The 22,083-nt window shown below is 42.1% G+C and overlaps 1 protein-coding gene across 2 annotated transcripts in view; it reads left to right on the top strand.

Moving 5' to 3' along the window:
* Positions 1-420: 420 nt before the first annotated feature.
* The window catches only part of grin2bb (glutamate receptor, ionotropic, N-methyl D-aspartate 2B, genome duplicate b), a 188,222-nt gene continuing 166,559 nt past the window's right edge, over positions 421-22,083 (top strand). The window contains exons 1-2 of one of the 2 annotated variants that reach the window (XM_047365950.1): positions 421-752; positions 9,103-9,707. In XM_047365950.1, the coding sequence (XP_047221906.1) occupies positions 9,699-9,707 (9 nt within the window). In that variant the 5' untranslated portion in view covers positions 421-752; positions 9,103-9,698. Of the gene's footprint in view, positions 1,181-9,102; positions 9,708-22,083 lie in introns of both variants that reach the window. The other variant, XM_047365949.1, reaches the window with a different exon arrangement.

The following is a 22,083-nucleotide window of genomic DNA, read 5'->3' as shown; positions in this document are numbered from 1 at the left end:
ATTTCTGAAAAAGGACACATTTGTTCTTTTCAAACACTAAGTAAACTTTGCTAATAAAATGTCATATTTTAAATTATCTGATTGTAATCTATTATTATTTTATGGTGCTGAATTCTGCCACTGTTTTCCAGCAGGGCTGCCAGAAAAGGATCTCTCGTTAAGCGTCCCATTTGCCTGTTTTATTTTGGTCTCTGAGCGCAGCGCAACAACAGAGGGAGCCAACGCTCGCTTTAAAGAAACTATTTTCTGCACAATTGTTGCTGCAGCCCGTCTTTACTGTACTCTCTCTTTTTGATTCACAATCCTACACATCTTCACATCTCTCTCTCTCTCTTTCCGTGCGCCTCCTGCTCCACCCGCCACCCACCCACCCACCCCTCTTCACAGTGGAGGGAGGAGAGCGAAAGAGAGTGCGGCTGGAGTTGTGGTCCGCTCGCTACGCCCGCCAGAAAGTCTGTTTCAGCTCCATGCTCTGCGTCTCTGCACAGCGACGCCCCGACCATGCAGCCAGCCTGAGGCTACGGCTCATCTGAGGGGAAGGTGGCATCTCGCTTTGAGGAGGACTGAGGGGGAGAAGAAGACTGATGAGTTGCAGAGAGAGAGAGAGAGAGAGAGAGAGAGGGGGATATAACTGAAAGACCCCTCTTTTCTCCTCCTTGCCTCACTAAACAGAGCAAAAACGGAAGGCTTTGGAGTATTCAATTTTTTCTTTCGTTTTGTATTTTTCTTATTCCTCATCGCGGTGCTGGGAGGTGCTTCATCTTTTCATATAGTCTCTCTCTCTGTCATCTGCCTCCTCATCTACTTCTCCATCTACGTGGTGTATAATTTCTTATATCTATGAGTGCGAGAAAGGAGAGGGGAGTTTTGATTTGATTTTTGTCCTTTTCCCTGTCCCTCTTCACTCTTTCCCCAGCTCCCCTCACTAATCCATACCATCCCTGTCACCTCCTGTGTCATTTTATCTCTAACTACCACTTATCAGTCCGCGATCCCTCCATCTCACACCTCTCTGTCTCTAAACTCTGATGTGATATGAAGTTGGATGAATTTTCTTCAGAGACAACTAAAAACTCATGAATGACTTTTTTTTGTTGTTTTTTTTTTCTTCTCTCTTGGTCCCTCCACACCCATTTTCTTTGCATCACACCCTTGCGGGATTCTTTAAAATGACCTCTAGGTAGGTTAACTATCGTTTAGTGTCTGTCTATCTGTCTGTCTGTGTGTATTTGTGTGTGCTTTACGTATACATAAAACACACATCGACACACACATGCACTCTCACACTAAACTGAAGCCTCAGAAGAAGAAGGGCCTTTGGTCTGGTCTCGTGCCGCTTTTGGACGCTACTCATCCATCTGTCTCGCTGTGAAAACCCATCTAATTTATGCCTTTATTGTTTTTTCGTCTCTATATCTTTAAATTGACAACCTTTTCATTTAATCAACCAAACAGATGTGATTTTTTTTGCAAAAACATTTTGTGCAAACGTTTTTGCCATTTAGCCTAAAATAGATTAGAACAGACGCCTATTAGGCTGCATACTGAGTTCTGAACTGCTGGTCATGTGAAGTCATTAAAAGTGTTCCTCATTTCATGCTTAATTTGTGCTGCGAGTCTATCAGCAGCTATTATTTCTGTTGCAGCCTCCTCCTCCCGCTGCCTCTCATCCCACACAACTCCGCGCGCACAATCCTTAATTTTCCCAGGATCCAATCCCACTGCATCTGCATGCTCTCCTCCAACCTTTATGCACATCCAAACATTTGGTTTTTTCCAAATTTCTCGAAGCTTTTCCTTGTTTATTTTGCCTCATCCTACATGCAACAGAGACCAGGTGGCATTAGCAGGCTGTTGATTTCTTAGATCGTGTGCTTTCAGGGGCCCTCACCTACAACACGTGCAGGTTGTAGCGAGACCGATAGACAGATGTAAACAGATAGAACTGAATCTCCCATTTTCCCTCATCGCCTTTGTCTTCTCCTCTGTAATGGTTTCATCCTCTTTTTTTATGTTTTTGTTGACGCTTCCTCTGTACTTCTCTCTGCTGCAGCTTCTAGTCAGTTTCGCACTCAGCCTACATGCTCATGGGAACTAAACTGAAATTACCTGCACGCTCAACCTGAGAGCAGACTTGTAGCTTAGGCTTACACCAGCTTCTTTAGTGGCCACGCCTACCACCTTCCTATGGACAGCTGAAGGGGGGGCTTAATAAATCCCTCTTCCTCTTATTTAGAGGGGAGTGATGTCGTCATGAAGAAACACGAAGGACCCCCCCCCCCCCCCCACTATTTTGCTGTCTTTTGCTTTTTGTGTTTCAACTCTGCTCCAGTGTTAAAACATCTCTACAGTCTATAAGTTATGCTTTGCAGAAAAGAGTTAATTAGGTGAGTAGTGAATTCATTTAGCACTCACTGCTTCCTACTGAGCGAGTGTATGCACATGCATGAGCAGAGTGGGTGTCGTTGTGTGTGTGTGTGTGTGTGTGTGGGGTGGGGGGGGGCATGCGCGAGTCCAGCTGATCTAGCAGGAGCGTCCGTCTTGTCTGCCTAATCTTAATGTGTCGTGCATGAACTTCCAGGTTCTCCACTCAAGGCTGTTTTCACATCTTCCACCACATTTGCTTGGGGGTGAAACCTTTCTTCACTCTGCTGTGACTAACTGATTGTTTAGCAGACCATGCCTTTGATCTCTGTCCATTTTTTACACGTTCACCACTGCATCTCTATGAATACAACACCTCTTTCCCATAACGCTTTGCTCAACTGTGTTTTCAAGCAAGAGATGCTTATCAGGCTCTATTTATAATTCATAGCAGAAACCAGCTGAAAATCCTCTGTGAGTCTGAGGTGTGTGCATTAAAATGTATTTCAGTCCCCCTCCCTGTGAGGACTAGCTCTTTGTCAAAGCAACTGATGTGTCTCAATGGAGGTACTGCAGATCTCTGGATTCCCAGCAAATAAAACCACAGATCTAATGGGACTCATGCACTGGCTTTGGTGTACTCAACTCTCCAGCTTGACCCTAATGAGCACACAATGGGTGTGATGGGCTGTGTGTTCATGAAAAACATAGCGATCCAATGCTGTATTAATTTGCATATAACCATAGGTGGGAAATAGGATGCCTTAGACTGAGGTACGTGGCAGTGACATACTTTCCCAGTTTAACATTTTAAACCTACTACCTTGACTTTTCTGTAAAACTAATAAAAGTTACTTTAAATATAGTTGGTCATATACAGGGGTTGGACAATGAAACTGAAACACCTGTCATTTTAGTGTGGGAGGTTTCCTGTTCAATTAGCAGGGTAAGAGCACAGTTTGGCTCAAAATATTGAAATGCACACAACATTATGGGTGACATACCAGAGTTCAAAAGAGGACAAATTGTTGGTGCACGTCCTGCTGGTGCATCTGTGACCAAGACAGCAAGTCTTTGTGATGTATCAAGAGCCACGGTATCCAGGGTAATGTCAGCATACCACCAAGAAGGACGAACCACATCCAACAGGATTAACTGTGGACGCAAGAGGAAGCTGTCTGAAAGGGATGTTCGGGTGCTAACCCGGATTGTATCCAAAAAACAAAACCACGGCTGCCCAAATCATGGCAGAATTAAATGTGCACCTCAACTCTCCTGTTTCCACCAGAACTGTCCGTTGGGAGCTCCACAGGGTCAATATACATGGCCGGGCTGCTATAGCCAAACCTTTGGTCACTCATGCCAATGCCAAATGTCGGTTTCAATGGTGCAAGGAGTGCAAATCTTGGACTGTGGACAATGTGAAACATGTATTGTTCTCTGATGAGTCCACCTTTACTGTTTTCCCCACATCCAGGAGAGTTACGGTGTGGAGAAGCCCCAAAGAAGCGTACCACCCAGACTGTTGCATACCCAGAGTGAAGTATAGGGGTGGATCAGTGATGGTTTGGGCTGCCATATCATGGCATTCCTTTGGCCCAATACTTGTGCTAGATGGGCACTGCCAAGGACTACCGAACCATTCTTGAGGACCATGTGCATCCAATGGTTCAAACATTGTAAACTGAAGGCGGTGCCGTGTATCAGGACAATGCACCAATACACACAGCAAGACTGGTGAAAGATTGGTTTGATGAACATGAAAGTGAAGTTGAACATCTCCCATGGCCTGCACAGTCACCAGATCTAAATATTATTGAGCCACTTTGGGCTGTTTTGGAGGAGCGAGTCAGGAAACGTTTTCCTCCACCAGTATCACGTAGTGACCTGGCCACTATCCTGCAAGAAGAATGGCTTAAAATCCCTCTGACCACTGTGCAGGACTTGTATATGTCATTCCCAAGACGAATTGACGCTGTATTGGCCGCAAAAGGAGGCCCTACAGCATACTAATAAATTATTGTGGTCTAAAACCAGGTGTTTCAGTTTCATTGTCCAACCCCTGTACATCAGTAAAATAAGTAGGTAAAAGCAGTTGTTTGCAAGTAATTATTAAAAGAAGACAATGGAATGAACGAGCTGAGCTTTAAGGTCTGTAGAAGACGATTTCAATCACTTACAGCCGAAAACTGAAAAGAAAAGCAACCAAAGGATGTATGGGCTTTGGGGATTGGGTGCTTAATTAATGTGCTAGAAAGTATCTTCCACTAGTGTTATGGAAATCAAGTAGGGACTGTAGAAAATAAATTTTTTTTTTCCCAATAAGAGTTTTATTAAGTGAATTGTTTTACGTTAATGTAGTTAGGGCCAGTTCCCTAACAAAGCCTCTTTTCCAGTCACGGCTCCACTCCGCTCTGCCTCACTCTACTGAGCGTGAAACCAGTTTGTGTGTTCATTGATGGCCAGAGGTGTGGGTTGAAGCACCTCCTCCAGCTGTGCCATGTGCTGTGTAAAATAAACACTCACCATCGCACATCACGTCCTCTTAAAACAGTGACCACCCTCCCGTCCGAACTAGGAATGGGTAGCAAATTCACCACTTTTGTAGGTACTGACCAAACTCCATCGGTACTACCAAGTACCTGTTCACGTAATATAAAACAGGACCATGTTTCAGTACCTAAAAGCATCATTGTGACACAGAGGGAGTGGAAGAGTGGTTGATTTTTCCATGCCAGACATGAACACAGCATTACGCCCACAAGAGTGACGTCAGTAGCTGCTGGTACCGTCAACAAAGCATGGCTGATAGAAAGTGGTCAAAAGTATGGCTCCACTTTTCAAAATGCGATGCAGATTACGCTCGCTGCAATATTTGTGATGGAAAGTGAAAGGCCAGTGGCGGGAATACTTGTAATCTGAGGAAGCACCTGGTTAAGCACAAGATTTGTCGAGGCTGAGGAGTGCACAATTTTTGTCAGCCTCAGATCTACGGTTACAGCTCCTGCATTCAGCCCCGTTAGCACGCCTGCATCCGTTAGTGACTCACCGTCTGCAGCCAGCAACATGGGAGAAGAAATGTTTGAAACAACTGAGATGTTATGATACAAACAGCTGGATATTGTTTTCATATATTAAGTTTATAGATTGAGAAATATGTGAAACTGAAAAATGTTGAGACACAAAGAACCGAAAACTGGCACCGTTACAGATTCTCAGGTACCGGGTTTCTGTACCATATCGGTTCATATGTGAAAGTAACCCATCCTTTGACCGAACCTTCTCATGCCTCTGACATACAGCCCGAATGGATAACAACGTGAATGTTACTGAAACTGTCATAGTCTGTCAAATTCATTTGTTAGCGACAAAATTTATTAATTCCTGCTTATTGGCTCAATTCTGGTACCTTTTGTGATGTCATCAAACCAAGCTAAATTAGCAGATTTTTTTAATACATTGCATTTCTTCAAAAACTTAATGAAATCTTGCTGTGGAAGTCCAACCTTTCATACCATGCTGTGTTTTTATTTTCAGTGTATATTTGGTAGTGAAACAAATACACCACAGCATAGCGTCTTTAATGCCAGGCAAGAACCTTTGTCATGGATTTCTTCTTTAAATGATCCAAGAACATTGTGAAACACTATTCCCTTTTTTTGTTTTTAAGGTCATTTTTCACCAAATGTTTTTAAGCCCAAATGCTCTAAACGATTCAGGATAACTTTCAATAGGGATGAAATGCTCTGAGCAAGCACTAGATTATACAAACAGTGCTACTGTAAAGAAAAAGCAGATATTGCAATAAAAATGTGAAAAACATAAACAATGAAAAAGAAATAAATGCTTATATAAAAGCTTTTATCTGAACAAAATGGTTTTCTAATAATGCATAATTCATAAATGTTTTCCTAGAACTAGATTAATCAGATAAACTTTATTGAAACAGGGTTTGCAAAAATGAGTCAAGCCATATGTATCATATTAATACCACCTTGAGAGTCAGAGATAATTAGACTATAAAGAAGTCAGAGAGAAAGATGGATATCTATAAACAAAACTGGTTAAATGAATAATTCATTTCACTGCCAAACGGGATTAAAATTCTGCACATGCGGATATCCACTGACAATGTTCTCAAGGCTTAACGGTGCATACCTACATATCATCCAACCCCCTCAAGTTACAGAGACACACATTGTAGCATGCAGAAACAACCCTCTGAAGATGTACATGTAAAATTGACATCCTATTTGATCTCGTTACAGAGTTTCTACGCAGTCTTAAAAGGTCAGGAATAATATGGAATTTATTTTTATTGTTTTCTAGGTCTGGATCAGTTGGAAAAATGAAATTTTAATATGAAAAATGTTTGAGTTTCCAGGGCTCATGTACAAAAATCTAAAATTCTAAAAACAAAACTGGGTTTTTGATACTTATTTTATATTTAAATGACCTGTTTTACCTTTTCTTTGACTTGATTTGAACCTTTTGGCCAAAATCTTCAAGGTCATTTATTAAAAATCCACAGTTAAATGCACACACATGAAAATGTTCTCGTTAGCCTCAAAATAAATGTACATTAAGGGTTTAATCTTTCTTTCTTTCTTTCTTTCTTTCTTTCTTTCAATTATTTAACAGTTAGCATTTCACAAAACCCATTACAATGTATAGCCCAGTTAAATATTCAATATAATCTCTTTTACTAACATGAAAAGATAACTTATTAACCAGATATCCAACAGATTACAAGTAAATCACTCAAAATTGTGCTACTAGTTTTGACAGAAATATAAACAGGCAGAAACATTTGACCCTCCTGCAGAGTCCAGGTTCTCTGGTTCTTTTTCTTTTCTCACGTGAATGTTTCATGGCTTGAACGGTTTGTGTTTTTTCTGTCCCTGATGTTTTTAAAGATAAGCATGGAAAGTTGCACATTGTATCTGCATGACTGCTTCCAGCTGTAGTCTTCATGCTGATCTGCTTAGAAGCTCTATTTTGCAAAAGTCCTGTATGGTTGTGGCAAAAGCTGTTTCACTTGTACTCTTTATAAGATTTGATTCAATTCTGTAGCCCCGGGCCTTTGTTTCTGTCAATAATGACAAGTGCATCTGCAGCATGGTGAACTAATATAGGACAGCATGTCAAAACAGTGACCCTTATGAGTGCTGATTAGCTAAATTTATGTGGATACATGCATATATTTATCCGGTAATTGGCTCCACTGCTGTACAGACAGAATGATGTCTCTGTCGCCTTTGGAGGAACTAGACAAGGAACAAACAGGAATAAAACAGCAGCATCCTGTTAATGATAAGCAATAGGTTACAAGACAAATGACATGGTCACTTTATAAACCAGATGCAGCTGATTTTTATACACTTGATCTTTAGGTATTTTTAAGTTTAGCGTTCAGTTTCCCCTGTGGTGGCAATGTGGCGTCTCCCCTTACTGCTTTTTGTTCATTTACAGCATCCTCCACACGTATTGCCACCCCTGGTAAGGATGTGTGAAAGGCCTTTAGATTAGGGCTAAAACAAATAATTGGACTAATCATGATTAACCGATTATTAAAATAATCATTAACTAATTTAGTAATCGAATAATTGTTAACTGCAGTTACTGGTTAACTCTAAAACATGCCGTTGTTGAAAGAACAACCCACTCAGAGCAGCAGTTAGGCCAAAATTGTATAAAAAATAAATATATTTTGCATTTAAGATGAAAAACCTTCTTTGTCTGCAAATATGCTCTATCCAGAACCCCTCAAGTGGCATAGCTTTAGCTTCACCAAGTTCAAATTCTCCTATTATGGACCTTTAGCTATCCGATAATTAACTGATTAATCGAAAAAATAGTCAACAGATTAATGGATTAGCAAAATAATTGTTAGTTGCAACCCTACATTCATCTGAAAAAAAAATGAGAAAAATTCAACCTTTAATTTGAATTGGGACCTAAGACAAAAAATAACAAAAAACCAGATCAACAAAGAAAATGTTAACCAAACACACAGTCAAGCTTCTGCTATGGCCATCCCAGTCCTATAGACAAGCTGGGGGGTGAGCTGAAGAGAGGAGAAGATAGCAGAGGGCCCAGGACCCTGGAAAATCTGGATAGATTGTGCATAGAGGAAGGCCCCTGTACACTCCAACCTTGTGAAACGTTTGACTGTATTAACAGCTGGTGTACCAATAAAGGGATTTAGTAAAAAAAAAACAAACAAACCTTTCAAAACCACTTTTAAACGCTGTCATCAGGAAATCCTCTGGTCAATACAAGAGATAAGCTAGCAAGAATGTTGATCGTTAGAAAGCCTGATTGTTCAGGGAAAAGACGATTAGGCTGATAAACTGTTCCCCACATTGTTGTACAACCAGGAATAAATCAGATGCTTGATGTATTTACTACTACAGAGTCTCTTATGACTAATGTTCTCACAGGCCATCCTATAAATTTTTCATTTCACTTCTGCTCTGGACTTTACTTTAAAAAACACCAGATCAAAGCAGGTAGAAAAGAACAACAGTGGGTGTGTTTCCTGTGAAAATAAATTGCTGCTAACACCAGAGGCTAACAATATTCAACACACTGCAGTGAAAGAAGCATGTCAAAACAGCAGCTTGACTGAATTAAGCCTTGGCCTCTGAAGCAGCCGTCTTGTTTGAATGGTGACGCTCAGCCTACTCCTGCCATAACCTGCCGTCTGACTATCCTTCGTTTCTTATTTCTGCTCAGACCGAGAACAGCCAAGAGGAGATCGGGCCGGCAAGCTGCCGTTCATGACTGGCTAAATTAAGCAAAACCACACAAGTGAAAGAAAGCCAAAGTAGAAAGAAGGGGAGAGTGACGAAGAGGAGTACGGATAGACACAGCGCTGCGCATCTCCCCATCTCCACAGCAACAGCACTCACACTCCAGCAGACTTCTGGAGGGAGGCTTCAGTAAACTCTATCCCCATCTCTGGTGGGAAGGGAAAGGCAGTTGGAGAGAAAAAGATCAATGAAAAGACTTTATCCCATCCACCCCTACTCCTTATGATCTGGTCTCTTCCTGGTCAGCTTTTAAGACTTCTGAAAAAACCATATGTCTTTCAGTCTGGATCTCACTCCTGACACAAACCATCCCCCTTCCCACTAGTAGTTGAGAAGCCCCCCTTTCCACCTTAAGCCCGCCCAAATCCAATCCTTTTTCCACCAGACCTCTATCCTCTGTTCGCAAATTCATCTGTCTACATCTAAATCCCTTCATCTGAGGCTATGAGAGGAGGATTCGTATCGCAGGCCACTCCATCATGCCCGTTCTGAAGAGCAGAGAGGAGATCCAGGCTGGCAATGTTCAAGGTAGGCCATGGATTAGCATGACCAGTTACCTATACTTGCATCTTAACCTTTTGCTGCCGAAGATTCTCGCATTTACAAACCTTTTTTTTTGGAAGAGGTTCACAAATACAAACTCCATTGAAAGAAATCTTGGACATTTATGAAATGCTACCAACATCTGAATTGTGCAGTTTAATAAGTCTGTTTACCCAAAGAACGTAGAAAATATATTTAATTATTAAATTTACTGTATTTTGTTTTTATTTACCCAAAAAGTCTCCAAATGTGAGCAGGAATAAGCTATCCTGCCAGCTCGGCCAGTATGATGGTTGGACATCCTCATGCTGTTTATACCTGCATGTAATTATCTGAGGAGATGAATGAAGCACCTTCAGGTATCAGGACATTGTACCAGACTTGAAGAGGTCCACATTTCTGTTCTTGATATCGTGGCTGATTTATTTTTCCTTTTCCATGATGTGAAATAAGGAAGAAGAGTTTTTTTTAAATACATTCAGAGAGGGGCCTCCATTCAAACTCAGATGGTATCACGTCATCTGGGCTTTCTCAAATTGTTTAAAAGCATAGCAGTAATTTTAGGCATATTATTATTAGTCTTACGTAAACTTGTGAATTCAAAGAAAGTTAATAAGAAATCCTTTTTGTATTCTGCCATTTCGTTAATTCTAAAGAGAAAAGTTTAGTCTGATTTATTATCATTCTGTGAGAAAGTCTTGGCTATGTGTCTTTTTATACAGAGCATGGTTTCAATTGTGTTTAGTAGTAGTTTGTGGTTGTAAGGTGAAAGGATTTTATAGATCACTGGCTGATTGTTTTCCTCCAACATTGTCACATAAGGACTGTCACATACTTAAGGCGCAAAGCTAAATTTTTACTCGGTGTCACACAATAAACTACTCTGCAGGAAAATTCTGCTTGGTGGGAGAAAGTCTTCACATTGAACTGTTTTATATGTGACACTGAGCCAAAAAACTAGTTTTAAATTAGTTCCTCCACCACTGCCGTTCCCACAGTTGGAATTAATAAAAATCAGGCCAAAAATCGGAATCATTTTATTCCCAGACTCACCTCTGACAATATTTATAACACAATTGATGTGGCCAGACGGTAGCTGGCAGCAACCCACTGCCCTGAGCAACCAGTCCTGAGGACGCCCAGTGTCACTGGCACTCCGCACCGCACTGACAGGTGTGCGGTGGGTACCCTGGTAGAGAAGAAACGAGGCTAGGTGCCCAACTAGCTCATCAAACTTGCTACTATCGATTTGGAAGTACTTAGTGTTTCTCGCTGTACATCATTCATGTCATTCACCATAGTATTGTATTCCCCTTCTTTGTCCCTAGTTTGGTTTAACTGCCTACTTTTGTTTAGTTTTTCCAAATCTACAAGACAAATTAGCTCTTCGTTGTATAATGAAGTCATGGCAGAAAGTGTGGGAAATGTAGGAATTTGTCAGGAGAAATGTACATTCAACCATGAAGTGTTAAACATCTGTGGACAGTAGACGCACAGTACACCCGGCACTGTGGGAGCCTTTAGATTTACCAAGTAATCCTACATATTTTATTGCCTGCATGAAGGACATATGCTTTTTGCTTTTTTGCACCTTTTCCAAATGTACAACACAGTTTCATAGATTTTTAATCAACATAACATGATGGACAATGTTTCTCTCACATCTGGTGATTTTTTTAAAATTATGAGGACAGTTAAATGATTTAGCTCCAGTCTCAGGTGTGTTTGCTAACTTCCCACATATGTGGCTTGTTTGAAAGACGTGTGCAGATCTAAAGGTAAAGAAATAAGGTGCAGTTAGTGGAACATGAAGTCCTGTTCTGTCTTTGAACTCTTGTCTGCCACTTTTAGGGTTCTTACACAGTCTGTGAAAAATCTGGTGTTCTCCAGGTCTGGATGAGTACAAGAAAAGAAAAAGGGTATAAAAAAATATTGAAACATTTATATTTCTGAACTTTTTCTCTAGGCTATAGCCTTGGTTGTTTGCTTCCATCTGTTGATCCATTTGTCCTTTCTTCATGTGTTCTTTCTTTCCTGTCATCCTTCTTCTGATTCATCCTTTCTTTCTTCATTTCCTCCACCATCCTTACCCCACCTTTACTTCCTTCCCTTCCTTTTTTTCCTCTTTCCTACCTTCCCTGATTCCTTTTTTCCTCTCCTCTCCTCTTCCTTCCTCTCTTTCTTATTCCATGGATCCAGATTTCATATTTAAAGTCTAACTCTGTAGAAATATCTGCCATGAATTCAGTCAGAACTTTTGCATTAAAACTTAAAAGGAAATGAGACCTCTGGAAATTTGACCCTGGAAATTTGACCCTGGAAAAGTCTGGCATTGTGACTTGAAATTCACTATGTGCAGGAAAGCATTTTTTATGTTCCCCTATTTGTAAAGTTGTTTGTTTTAGGATTGAGGGTGAAATACTCAGAAAAGCACGAGTTATTCCCACAGCCTCAGACGTTGTAAATTTTAATTATTACAATTATAATGATACTTATTTAATAGTTATTGACTGCTATTTTAACTTTGGTACACAGACCCAGAAACAGAAACACCTGCTATATTTAGAAAGAGTTCGCTGTTGAATGCCATCACCTTAATAAGGGTGATGGGGGACCCTTGTTAGTCTCCGCACCATGAATTATCAGATTATCAGACTATCAGATTTGTCTTTGCTGTAAGTGAGGGAAAAGTGTAACAGCCCTCTTTCAGCCACCTGACAGCAGTGCACAGCAACAGGTGGGGTGGAGATTACTTTGTTATTTATGTTCCATACAGCTAGAAAAACTTCAAACTGTGTATGCTACAGTAGATATGTAAGAGGGTAATGTTGGGTTGTTGATTTCCTTGAGGCAGTGTTTCTTCCTTTGTCATAAACAGACAAGGCAGATACACATTAGCCTGATGGGACTATTGATATACACATCTGCAAGGATAATTTTAGATCATGTAACCTAAATGGAAACAAAAAAAATTATAAATGAGGATTCTAACAGTACTGTTTCATATTGAGAGGACACGGATTACATACAGGGAACAATAGCCTCAAGGATCTGCAGTATGATTTGTTGTTGGCCTTGCAGTTATATTCAGTGAAACAAGGGACTGCGCAATGAGCTGTGCTGTTTGAGTGAAAGCACTCAGTTCATAATGCATCAGGAAAGAAACAGGCTTGGATCAAAAAATTGCTCAATTCTAAGCAGGCTCTCATTGAGGCGATTGGCTCAAGTTGCAGGTAGTGTTTGTGGTTAAACTTCAGCTGTCACACTTGACAAAAAGCTTTATATGTGCCTGGAACCAGTGTTTAAAGGGGAACAAAAAACACACGGCAGCCCTCCTGTAGAAAGCAACAGAAAAGGGAAACTATGAGAGAATGGCAGAAAAACACATTTAGTACAGAAGCATAAAATAAAAAATAGCCTTTTTTTTCTTTGCACAAGCTTTCTCCTGGTACATTGTTAGCCAGAGTTGTGTTGAGATAGGGGATAACAAGGAACTGGCTTCAATAAGCCCATCAAAACAAAGAGTTCTGGTGGGCCACAAGGGAAAACCGGTCTAGACAATAGTATCAATGTAAAGACGTATTATAGGAAAGCAGCAGCTTATTTCTTGGAAAGCTCATGCTCCTTTTGGCTGCTGCTTACAGCTGAGAAAGTCTTTCTAGATTTTATTGGGATTTTATGCATAAATACTGCATGATTGTCAGCAACGGAAAATAAAACATGGTTTTCACAAATATTTTTATGTTTGCAAATTAACATTTTAAAAGTGTGCCATGCATTTGTATAATCAGGCCCATTTACTCTAATACCCTTCAAGAAAATTGTATGTAGTTGCCTTTAGAAGTCACCAAATTAGATCTGTGAACGCATGTACCTAAAGTGACAGGTCTGACAGGGAGAACATTGATCAGAGAAGCAGCCAGGAAGCCCATGGTAACTCTTGAAGATCCCCAACTCAGTTGGACCAGTTCCTTTATGGAAGAGTGACTAAAAAGCCATTGTCGAGAGAAAGTTAGAAGCCGTGTTTAAAGGTTTCCACAAGCCATGTTGGGTACATTTGAAACAAGCGGAAGAAAGTGTTCTGTTTAAACGAGAACAAAGGTTTTTGTCTAAATACAGAACACTATGGGTAGCACTGCACAGTACTCTGATCCCGCCATCTCTATTGTGAAACATAGGAATGGTGGGATCATGATATGGGAAAGCTGGTCAGAGCTGATATGAAGATGGAATGAGCTAAATACAGATTACTAAGACTGAGGTGGAAGTTCCTCTTCCAGCCAGAGAACGACTAAAAATAGAGCTAGAGCTTCAGTTTTGATTGTTTAGATCAAAGCATATTCATGTGTTAGAATGGTCTTGTCAAAGTCCAGATCAAAATCCAGTTAGGAATCTGTGGCAAGACCTGAAAATTGCTGTTCCCACGCTAAACACATTTTTATTTGTAAAAGAAATAATCAAAAATGGAAGAAGGTGTGTAGATACTTTTGCGCTACGTTTTGTTGAGACACAAGATCTCCATAAAATATGTTTAAATTTGTAGTGGTAATGTGAAAAAAGTGGACACAGTCAAGGGATGTGAATTCTTCTGCAAGCCCCTCTGGGTATTCATTTGATGAAAGTTCAAGGTACATGCAGAAAGTCCGCCATTAAAATCCTCTGATAAGAGATACCTTTCCGAACATCCATAAGTACACAGTGCTTTCAGACCAGCTGAATATGTGTTCGATCTGTTCTCTTGTGTGCATAAACAGTTTCGAAACAAAAAAATGAGCAAAATCCTTCAATCTGTCACAGTGTCCGGCTCCTGCCAATGGAGCAGCTCCAGGATTTGTCTCTTGGTGGCACCGTGGATTAGACTGTTGGCTGGATAGTTTTGTTTTTTCAGCCTTTGGGGGGTAAAGACAAATTTCTTTGCACAAATCTAAACTGAGCGCTCATCAAATCACAAGATCTGACGTAGCCGTCTAATTCGGGTGCGCGTGTTTGTTGGAGCGTGACTTAGAGGAGGTGTGACAGCTGGCGTGTCCCTCCCGCACATGGCAACAGCTTTAACAGAGAACAGGCTTATTGTATTATGCTCACTTATTAACATATGAGGCACAGAAAGTGACAGTTCCCAAATGCAAACCAACATTTTCTAATCAGGCAGAACCTTGAAAATGCAGAGCTGGTTGGGCAGACTTTTCATTTTAGAGAGATGATTAGCACAGAAAGGAAGTAAGGGGTTAAGGTGAAAAAGACAGACAGGCAAAGACCCAGACGCAGGCGGCAAATCCAGAGGGAGCTTCACCGACAGTGGATGAAGGAGCCAGCTTTGTCGACATACATATCTCTGAGTGAATTAGCAACAAGGCCTGGGAGGGGTTTGTTGTCGGTGCGTCGTGATGCTGCATGTTTTCAGGGAGTGGGAGGGGTTCGGAGCCCTGACTACTTAAAGAAGGGGAAGCATGGCCCCTGCTTTGATTGGAGGACCAAGAACAGGGTGGCATCAGTGTACTGCCACAGATAAAAGGGTGTCGAGATGATGACGGTGATGTTTGAACTAACTGACAGCCGGTTGAGTCAGTCTTGGACATGAGCCCCGTGTGAGCAGCTTTACAAATGTTGATTGAGTCGTTGGAGGATTACAGGTGCTGAGCAGCCTGGTGTTTATTGTTTACTCAGAGCCAGTCGGAGAGGGAGACAGCCGTGTGTGAGGAGTTTCACAATGCCTCTGAAATGTTTCTGCCCTCCATGCATGTCTGGGTTTTTACAGAAATGACATGCAGTGCCCGGCATCGCTAAGTGGAAATGTCTTTCTCCCTTAGTCAAGTAAACTAGATGTTTTTATGGCTGTTTGTTTCATACCACCTGTATGGACTAAACTGTACATACAGCAACACTACTTTCTTTCCAGAAATTACACCCCTTTCTCTCAATAATTCTTCTTCATTTTGAAGTATTCACACTGAATACACACTTTTTTTTTTACTTTGTTATATTGCAAACATAAACCTCAATGTACACTATATTGCCAAAAGTATTTGCTCACCCATCCAAATTATCATCAGGTGTTCCAATCACTTCAATAGCGACAGGTGGATAAAAATCAAGCACCTAGCCATGCCGACTGTTTCTACAGGTCCTTCTCAAATTATTAGCATATTGTGATAAAGCTCATTATTTTCCATAATGTAATGATGAAAATTTAACATTCATATATTTTAGATTCATTGCACACTAATTGAAATATTTCAGGTCTTTTATTGTCTTAATACGGATGATTTTGGCATACAGCTCATGAAAACCCAAAATTCCTATCTCACAAAATTAGCATATTTAATCCGACCAATAAAAGAAAAGTGTTTTTAATACAAGAAACGTCAACCTTCAAATAATCATGTACAGTTATGCACTCAATACTTGGTCGGGAATCCTTTTGCAGAAATGACTGCTTCAATGCGGCGTGGCATGGAGGCAATCAGCCTGTGGCACTGCTGAGGTCTTATGGAGGCCCAGGATGCTTCGATAGCGGCCTTTAGCTCATCCAGAGTGTTGGGTCTTGAGTCTCTCAACGTTCTCTTCACAATATCCCACAGATTCTCTATGGGGTTCAGGTCAGGAGAGTTGGCAGGCCAATTGAGCACAGTGATACCATGGTCAGTAAACCATTTACCAGTGGTTTTAGCACTGTGAGCAGGTGCCAGGTCATGCTGAAAAATGAAATCTTCACCTCCATAAAGCTTTTCAGCAGATGGAAGCATGAAGTGCTCCAAAATCTCCTGATAGCTAGCTGCATTGACCCTGCCCTTGATAAAACACAGTGGACCAACACCAGCAGCTGACACGGCACCCAGACCATCACTGACTGTGGGTACTTGACACTGGACTTCTGGCATTTTGGCATTTCCTTCTCCCCAGTCTTCCTCCAGACTCTGGCACCTTGATTTCCGAATGACATGCAGAATTTGCTTTCATCCGAAAAAAGTACTTTGGACCACTGAGCAACAGTCCAGTGCTGCTTCTCTGTAGCCCCGGTCAGGCGCTTCTGCCGCTGTTTCTGGTTCAAAAGTGGCTTGACCTGGGGAATGCGGCACCTGTAGCCCATTTCCTGCACACGCCTGTGCACGGTGGCTCTGGATGTTTCTACTCCAGACTCAGTCCACTGCTTCCGCAGGTCCCCCAAGGTTTGGAATCGGCCCTTCTCCACAATCTTCCTCAGGGTCCGGTCACCTCTTCTCGTTGTGCTGCGTTTTCTGCCACACTTTTTTCTTCCCACAGACTTCCCACTGAGGTGCCTTGATACAGCACTCTGGGAACAGCCTATTCGTTCAGAAATTTATTTCTGTGTCTTACCCTCTTGCTTGAGGGTGTCAATAGTGGCCTTCTGGACAGCAGTCAGGTCGGCAGTCTTACCCATGATTGGGGTTTTGAGTGATGAACCAAGCTGGGAGTTTTAAAGGCCTCAGGAATCTTTTGCAGGTGTCTAGAGTTAACTCGTTGATTCAGATGATTAGGTTCATAGCTCGTTTAGAGACCCTTTTAATGATATGCTAATTTTGTGAGATAGGAATTTTGGGTTTTCATGAGCTGTATGCCAAAATCATCCGTATTAAGACAATAAAAGACCTGAAATATTTCAGTTAGTGTGCAATGAATCTAAAATATATGAATGTTAAATTTTCATCATTACATTATGGAAAATAATGAACTTTATTACAATATGCTAATATTTTGAGAAGGACCTGTACAAACATTAATGAAAGAACGGGTCGTTCTCAGGAGTTCATTGAAGTCCAGCGTCAACATATTTTACGTATAAAAATCTAAAACTGTTTGGCATGTATTTGTATTCTGCCCCATTCAGTCAATACTTTCTAGAACCACCTTTCACTGCAATTACAAGTATTGGGGTATGTCTTTACCCGCTATGTTCAAAAAACTGAATCAGTGATAGAAGGAACCCAAAAAAACCAACATCCCTAAAGGAGCACAGCTCATATTTAAACAGTCAACATCAAATCACATTTTGAGAAATGTAAACAAACTGAGCAGCCCCAGTTTTTTCACACTTTTAACTGAGATTTATTCCATCCAAGGGGTTTAGAACTTGAAGGATCTATATCTTGGTGTTTAAGATTAGTGTTTAGATCTATAGGATTATTGAGTAACATGCAACATTGTGGCCAATAAGCCCACATTTGTGGGCTTTAATGCTAATGCATTAGTGTGAAACATCATAAAACATTTAAAAGAGTTATGTATTTCAATAAAGTATTAGGGCATAAACTTTTCAAAACAGAAGCAAATTTATATTCAGTGTTCAGTGGTGCAAAAAACCATAAACAGTGCTCTATAGAGATGTGGAAGTCATGGTGAAATGAGTCATCTTATGTTCTTTTCAGGGCTTGTCAAAGGGGATCATGTTTATCTGCCGCTAATATGTTCTGTTTTCATGGTAAAAAATAAAAATACACTTTCCTTTCTAGGGTTTTACATTTCATTGGAAAAGAAATAAATATTGGATCCTTACCAAGTCCATAAATAGTTTAAAATGAACGTAAAATGAACAAAACATGACAAATTACACTGCCATTAATATTTGAACCACAATTAGGCCAAAATTAGGGATGGAGACAGTGAAAAAAATATGAGCTCACCATTCAGACATTCATGGATATTTACTGGCTAGGTAAGAACCAGACGCTACTAATCAAATGTGCTGTACTTGTCATGATATAGGGTTGTTTGGTTTTTGGTTTCGGGGTTTTTCCTTATGTTTTTCAATGTTCAAGTTTTGATTCGTGTTTCTGTTTATTTTCCTGGTCATGCTTTTGTTTTGTCGTCTTGTTCATGTTTTGTCAAGTTTGGTTTTCGGATCTGGTTATGCTTTTGCTTCATGTTTTTCTAGTTTGTGTTCAAGAGTCTCTGTTTTGCTCCAGTCACGTTTTGTTCTGTTAATTAAGTTTATTCAGTCCACCTGCTTCAATTCAATCTGTCTCCTTACTCCACCTGGTTTTCACGCCATATATTCACACCTGTTCTGTTAGTCTTCGCAGAAACATCTTTCACTCTCATGCTCATGTCTAGCTCTCATGTCTAGTTCTCTAACCAAGTCTTGTTTTTTTTTTTTATCATGCCATGCCTGTCTCGCCTGCCCGTTTGTTTTGTCCCTGCCTCCTGCTGAGTGTGAGTTTTTGTTATTTTACCTTTTTTTTTCACTTACCATCACGCTGCCTGCTCGTCTGCATTCTGGGTCCAATTCCAAGTAAACCGTGACAGAACCGTGACAGTATGTTTCCGCCAAACACGGACCTCGAGGATGAGCATCAGGCTGGCTCCATTGGCCTCTTTGCCTTCCTGTCTTGGGAGCCGGAGAAGTCGTTGCACCGTTCTGCGGGGCTGTCAGTGCCGCAGTCGGCTTATGAAGGATCCAGGTTGGCGATTCCAGTTCCGGGGACAGGTCCCCTTCGTCGTCGTTCTCCGCCTCCTCCCCTGGTTGTGCACTCTGGTCCGGCAGTGAGGCCCACGTCCTCCTCCTGCCGCAAGAAACGCCGACGTCCAGCGGTTCCTAGCCGGTCAGCTGGCGAGGAGGTGGTTTCTCAGCCAGCCTACGAGAGGGCTGCAGCAAGTGAGCCCGCATCTTCGTCTGCCACAGCACTGTCTGCCACAGCACTGTCTGCCAGGCTCGCTGCACCTCCGCCCATGCCGTCTGCGCTCGCTCCAGCCCGGAGTTCTGGGGCAACACCTCCCGAGGTGGAGCAGCGCTTGAGGTTCAAATCAAGATCCTCAGGATGACAGGTCTTCTGTATTCCTCTCCTGAGCTGATGGAGAAGATAAAGCACATCGAGATGGAGTATGAAGCAGCAGTAAGGCTGTTTTACTGCCATCCTCCATCACCCACGTCAAGTCTCCAGGGCGCTGCTGCAGACCAGCCCACGTCAGGACTCCGGGGAGCTGCTGCTGCTGCAGAGCAGCCCACGTCAGGACTCCAGGGAGCTGCTGCTGCAGAGCAGCCCACGTCAGGCCCACAGCCTGACACACCACAGTCTCAGCCTGACTCCAGGCCAGACACACCACAGGCTCAACCTGACTCCAGGCCAGACACACCACAGCCTCAGCCTGACCCTAAGTCAGTCTCAACCCCTTCCACACGGCGCAGAAGACGTCATAAGAGGGACGCCCCAGCTCAATTCATCGGGGGCCCCGGCGACGCCTCTGCTCATGCCACTGAGGGTCCGGCCGACGCCTCTGCTCACGTCACTGAGGGTCCGGTCGACGCCTCAGCTCCTGCTCACGTCACGGAGGATCCCATCGACACCTCAGCTCCTGTTCCTAGTCTGCAGGAGTTTAAGGAATGTTTTGTCCTCGTTCTGGCTTTTGAACCCAGAGCTGAGGGTTCGCCAGGTTCTGCTTCAGCCTCTGAGGGTTCGCCAGGCTCTGCTTCAGCCTCTGAGGGTTCGCCAGGCTCTGCTTCAGCCTCTGAGGGTTCGCCAGGCTCTGCTTCAGCCTCTGAGGGTTCGCCAGGCTCTGCTTCGGCCTCTGAGGGTTCGCCAGGCTCTGCTTCGGCCTCTGGGGTTCCACAGAGTGTCTGGGAAGTCCTCTACTCTGCTCAGTCGGCCTCCACGTCTTTGGTGCAGGCCTGGTCGCCCTCCTGAACTCTGTGCCTGCTCGGGACGACCTCCTGGACGCCCGCCTGAACTCTGTTTTTGTTTCTGGCCCTCCTACCGAGACCCCCACCGCCCGCCCTGGCCGGGTTGTTTTCTTTTTGTTTGGACTATTGTGGGTGTCTGGTATCCGCCCTTAAAGGGGGGGGGGTTCTGTCATGATATAGGGTTGTTTGGTTTTTGGTTTTGGGGTTTTTCCTTATGTTTTTCACTGTTCAAGTTTTGAATCGTGTTTCTGTTTATTTTCCTGGTCATGCTTTTGTTTTGTCGTCTTGTTCATGTTTTGTCAAGTTTGGTTTTTGGATCTGGTTATGCTTTTGCTTCATGTTTTTCTAGTTTGTGTTCAAGAGTCTCTGTTTTGCTCCAGTCACGTTTTGTTCTGTTAATTAAGTTTATTCAGTCCACCTGCTTCAAGTTAATCTGTCTCCTTACTCCACCTGGTTTTCACGCCATATATTCACACCTGTTCTGTTAGTCTTCGCGGAAACATCTTTCACTCTCATGCTCATGTCTAGCTCTCATGTCTAGTTCTCTAACCAAGTCGTTTTGTTTTTTATCATGCCATGCCTGTCTCGCCTGCCCGTTTGTTTTGTCCCTGCCTCCTGCTGAGTGTGAGTTTTTGTTATTAAACCTTTTTTTTTCACTTACCATCAAGCTGCCTGCTCGTCTGCATTCTGGGGTCCAATTCCAAGTAAACCGTGACAGAACCGTGACAGTACTTATTAGCTTATCATCAGAATGAGTCCAATGTAAGTAAGTAAGTAAGGTTTATTTATAAAGCACCTTTCACAGACACAGAGTCACAAAGCCATGTACAAGGAGATCATTTTAAGATCTACATAAAAAGCACAATATTATAATGAAATAAAAGCCTGGCATAACAAAACCGTTTTAATTGATTTTAAAAATCTTTGCACAGTCAGCAAAGCCAAGCTGTCGTGGTAAACTGTTCCATAGTTTAGAAGCCACAGAATGAACGGCCCTGTGCCCTTGGTTTTCAGTCTTGTATGAGGAACATCCTGGAGATTTTGGGCTTGTGATTGAAGGCTACGAGTTAAAAGTTGACACAAATAGTCAGGAGCCTGGCCATTTAAAGCCCTGTAGGTGAGGACAAGAGTTTTAAACTAATTCTAAAATCCACTAGATTGCACAAGAAGTCTGGCTGCTGTGTTCTGAATAGATTGGAGGCAGGAAATTGAAGATCTGTCCAGACCTATAAAAAAGACATTACAATAACCTAAACAGGATGTCACAAATGCATACATAATGTTCTCTCCATCTGTTCGGGCAACCAAGGCACGAATTCAATTCAGTTTATTTACATAGCGCCAATTCACAATACATGTCGTCTCAAGGCACTTCACAAAAGTCAGGTACATACATTCCAATTAATCCTAACCATTGAACAGTGCAGTCAGATTAAGTTATTTATTCAAATTGGATAAAAGGTTTTTCTATCTAGGGAAACCCAGCAGATTGCATTCAGTCAGTGACTTGTAGCATTCCCTCCTCCCGGATGAGCATGTAGAGACAGTGGACAGTCACTGGCGTTGACTTTGCAGCAATCCCTCATACTGAGCATGCATGTAGCGACAGTGGAGAGGAAAAACTCCCTTTTAACAGGAAGAAACCTCCAGCAGAACCAGGCTCAGTGTGAGCGGCCATCTGCCACGACCGACTGGGGGTTTGAGAGAACAGAGCAGAGACACAAA

This window comes from Girardinichthys multiradiatus, chromosome 5 (genome assembly GCF_021462225.1).
Source record: "Girardinichthys multiradiatus isolate DD_20200921_A chromosome 5, DD_fGirMul_XY1, whole genome shotgun sequence".
NCBI classification, from domain to species: domain Eukaryota; kingdom Metazoa; phylum Chordata; class Actinopteri; order Cyprinodontiformes; family Goodeidae; genus Girardinichthys; species Girardinichthys multiradiatus.
This window is presented reverse-complemented; position numbering and strand designations above follow the sequence as displayed.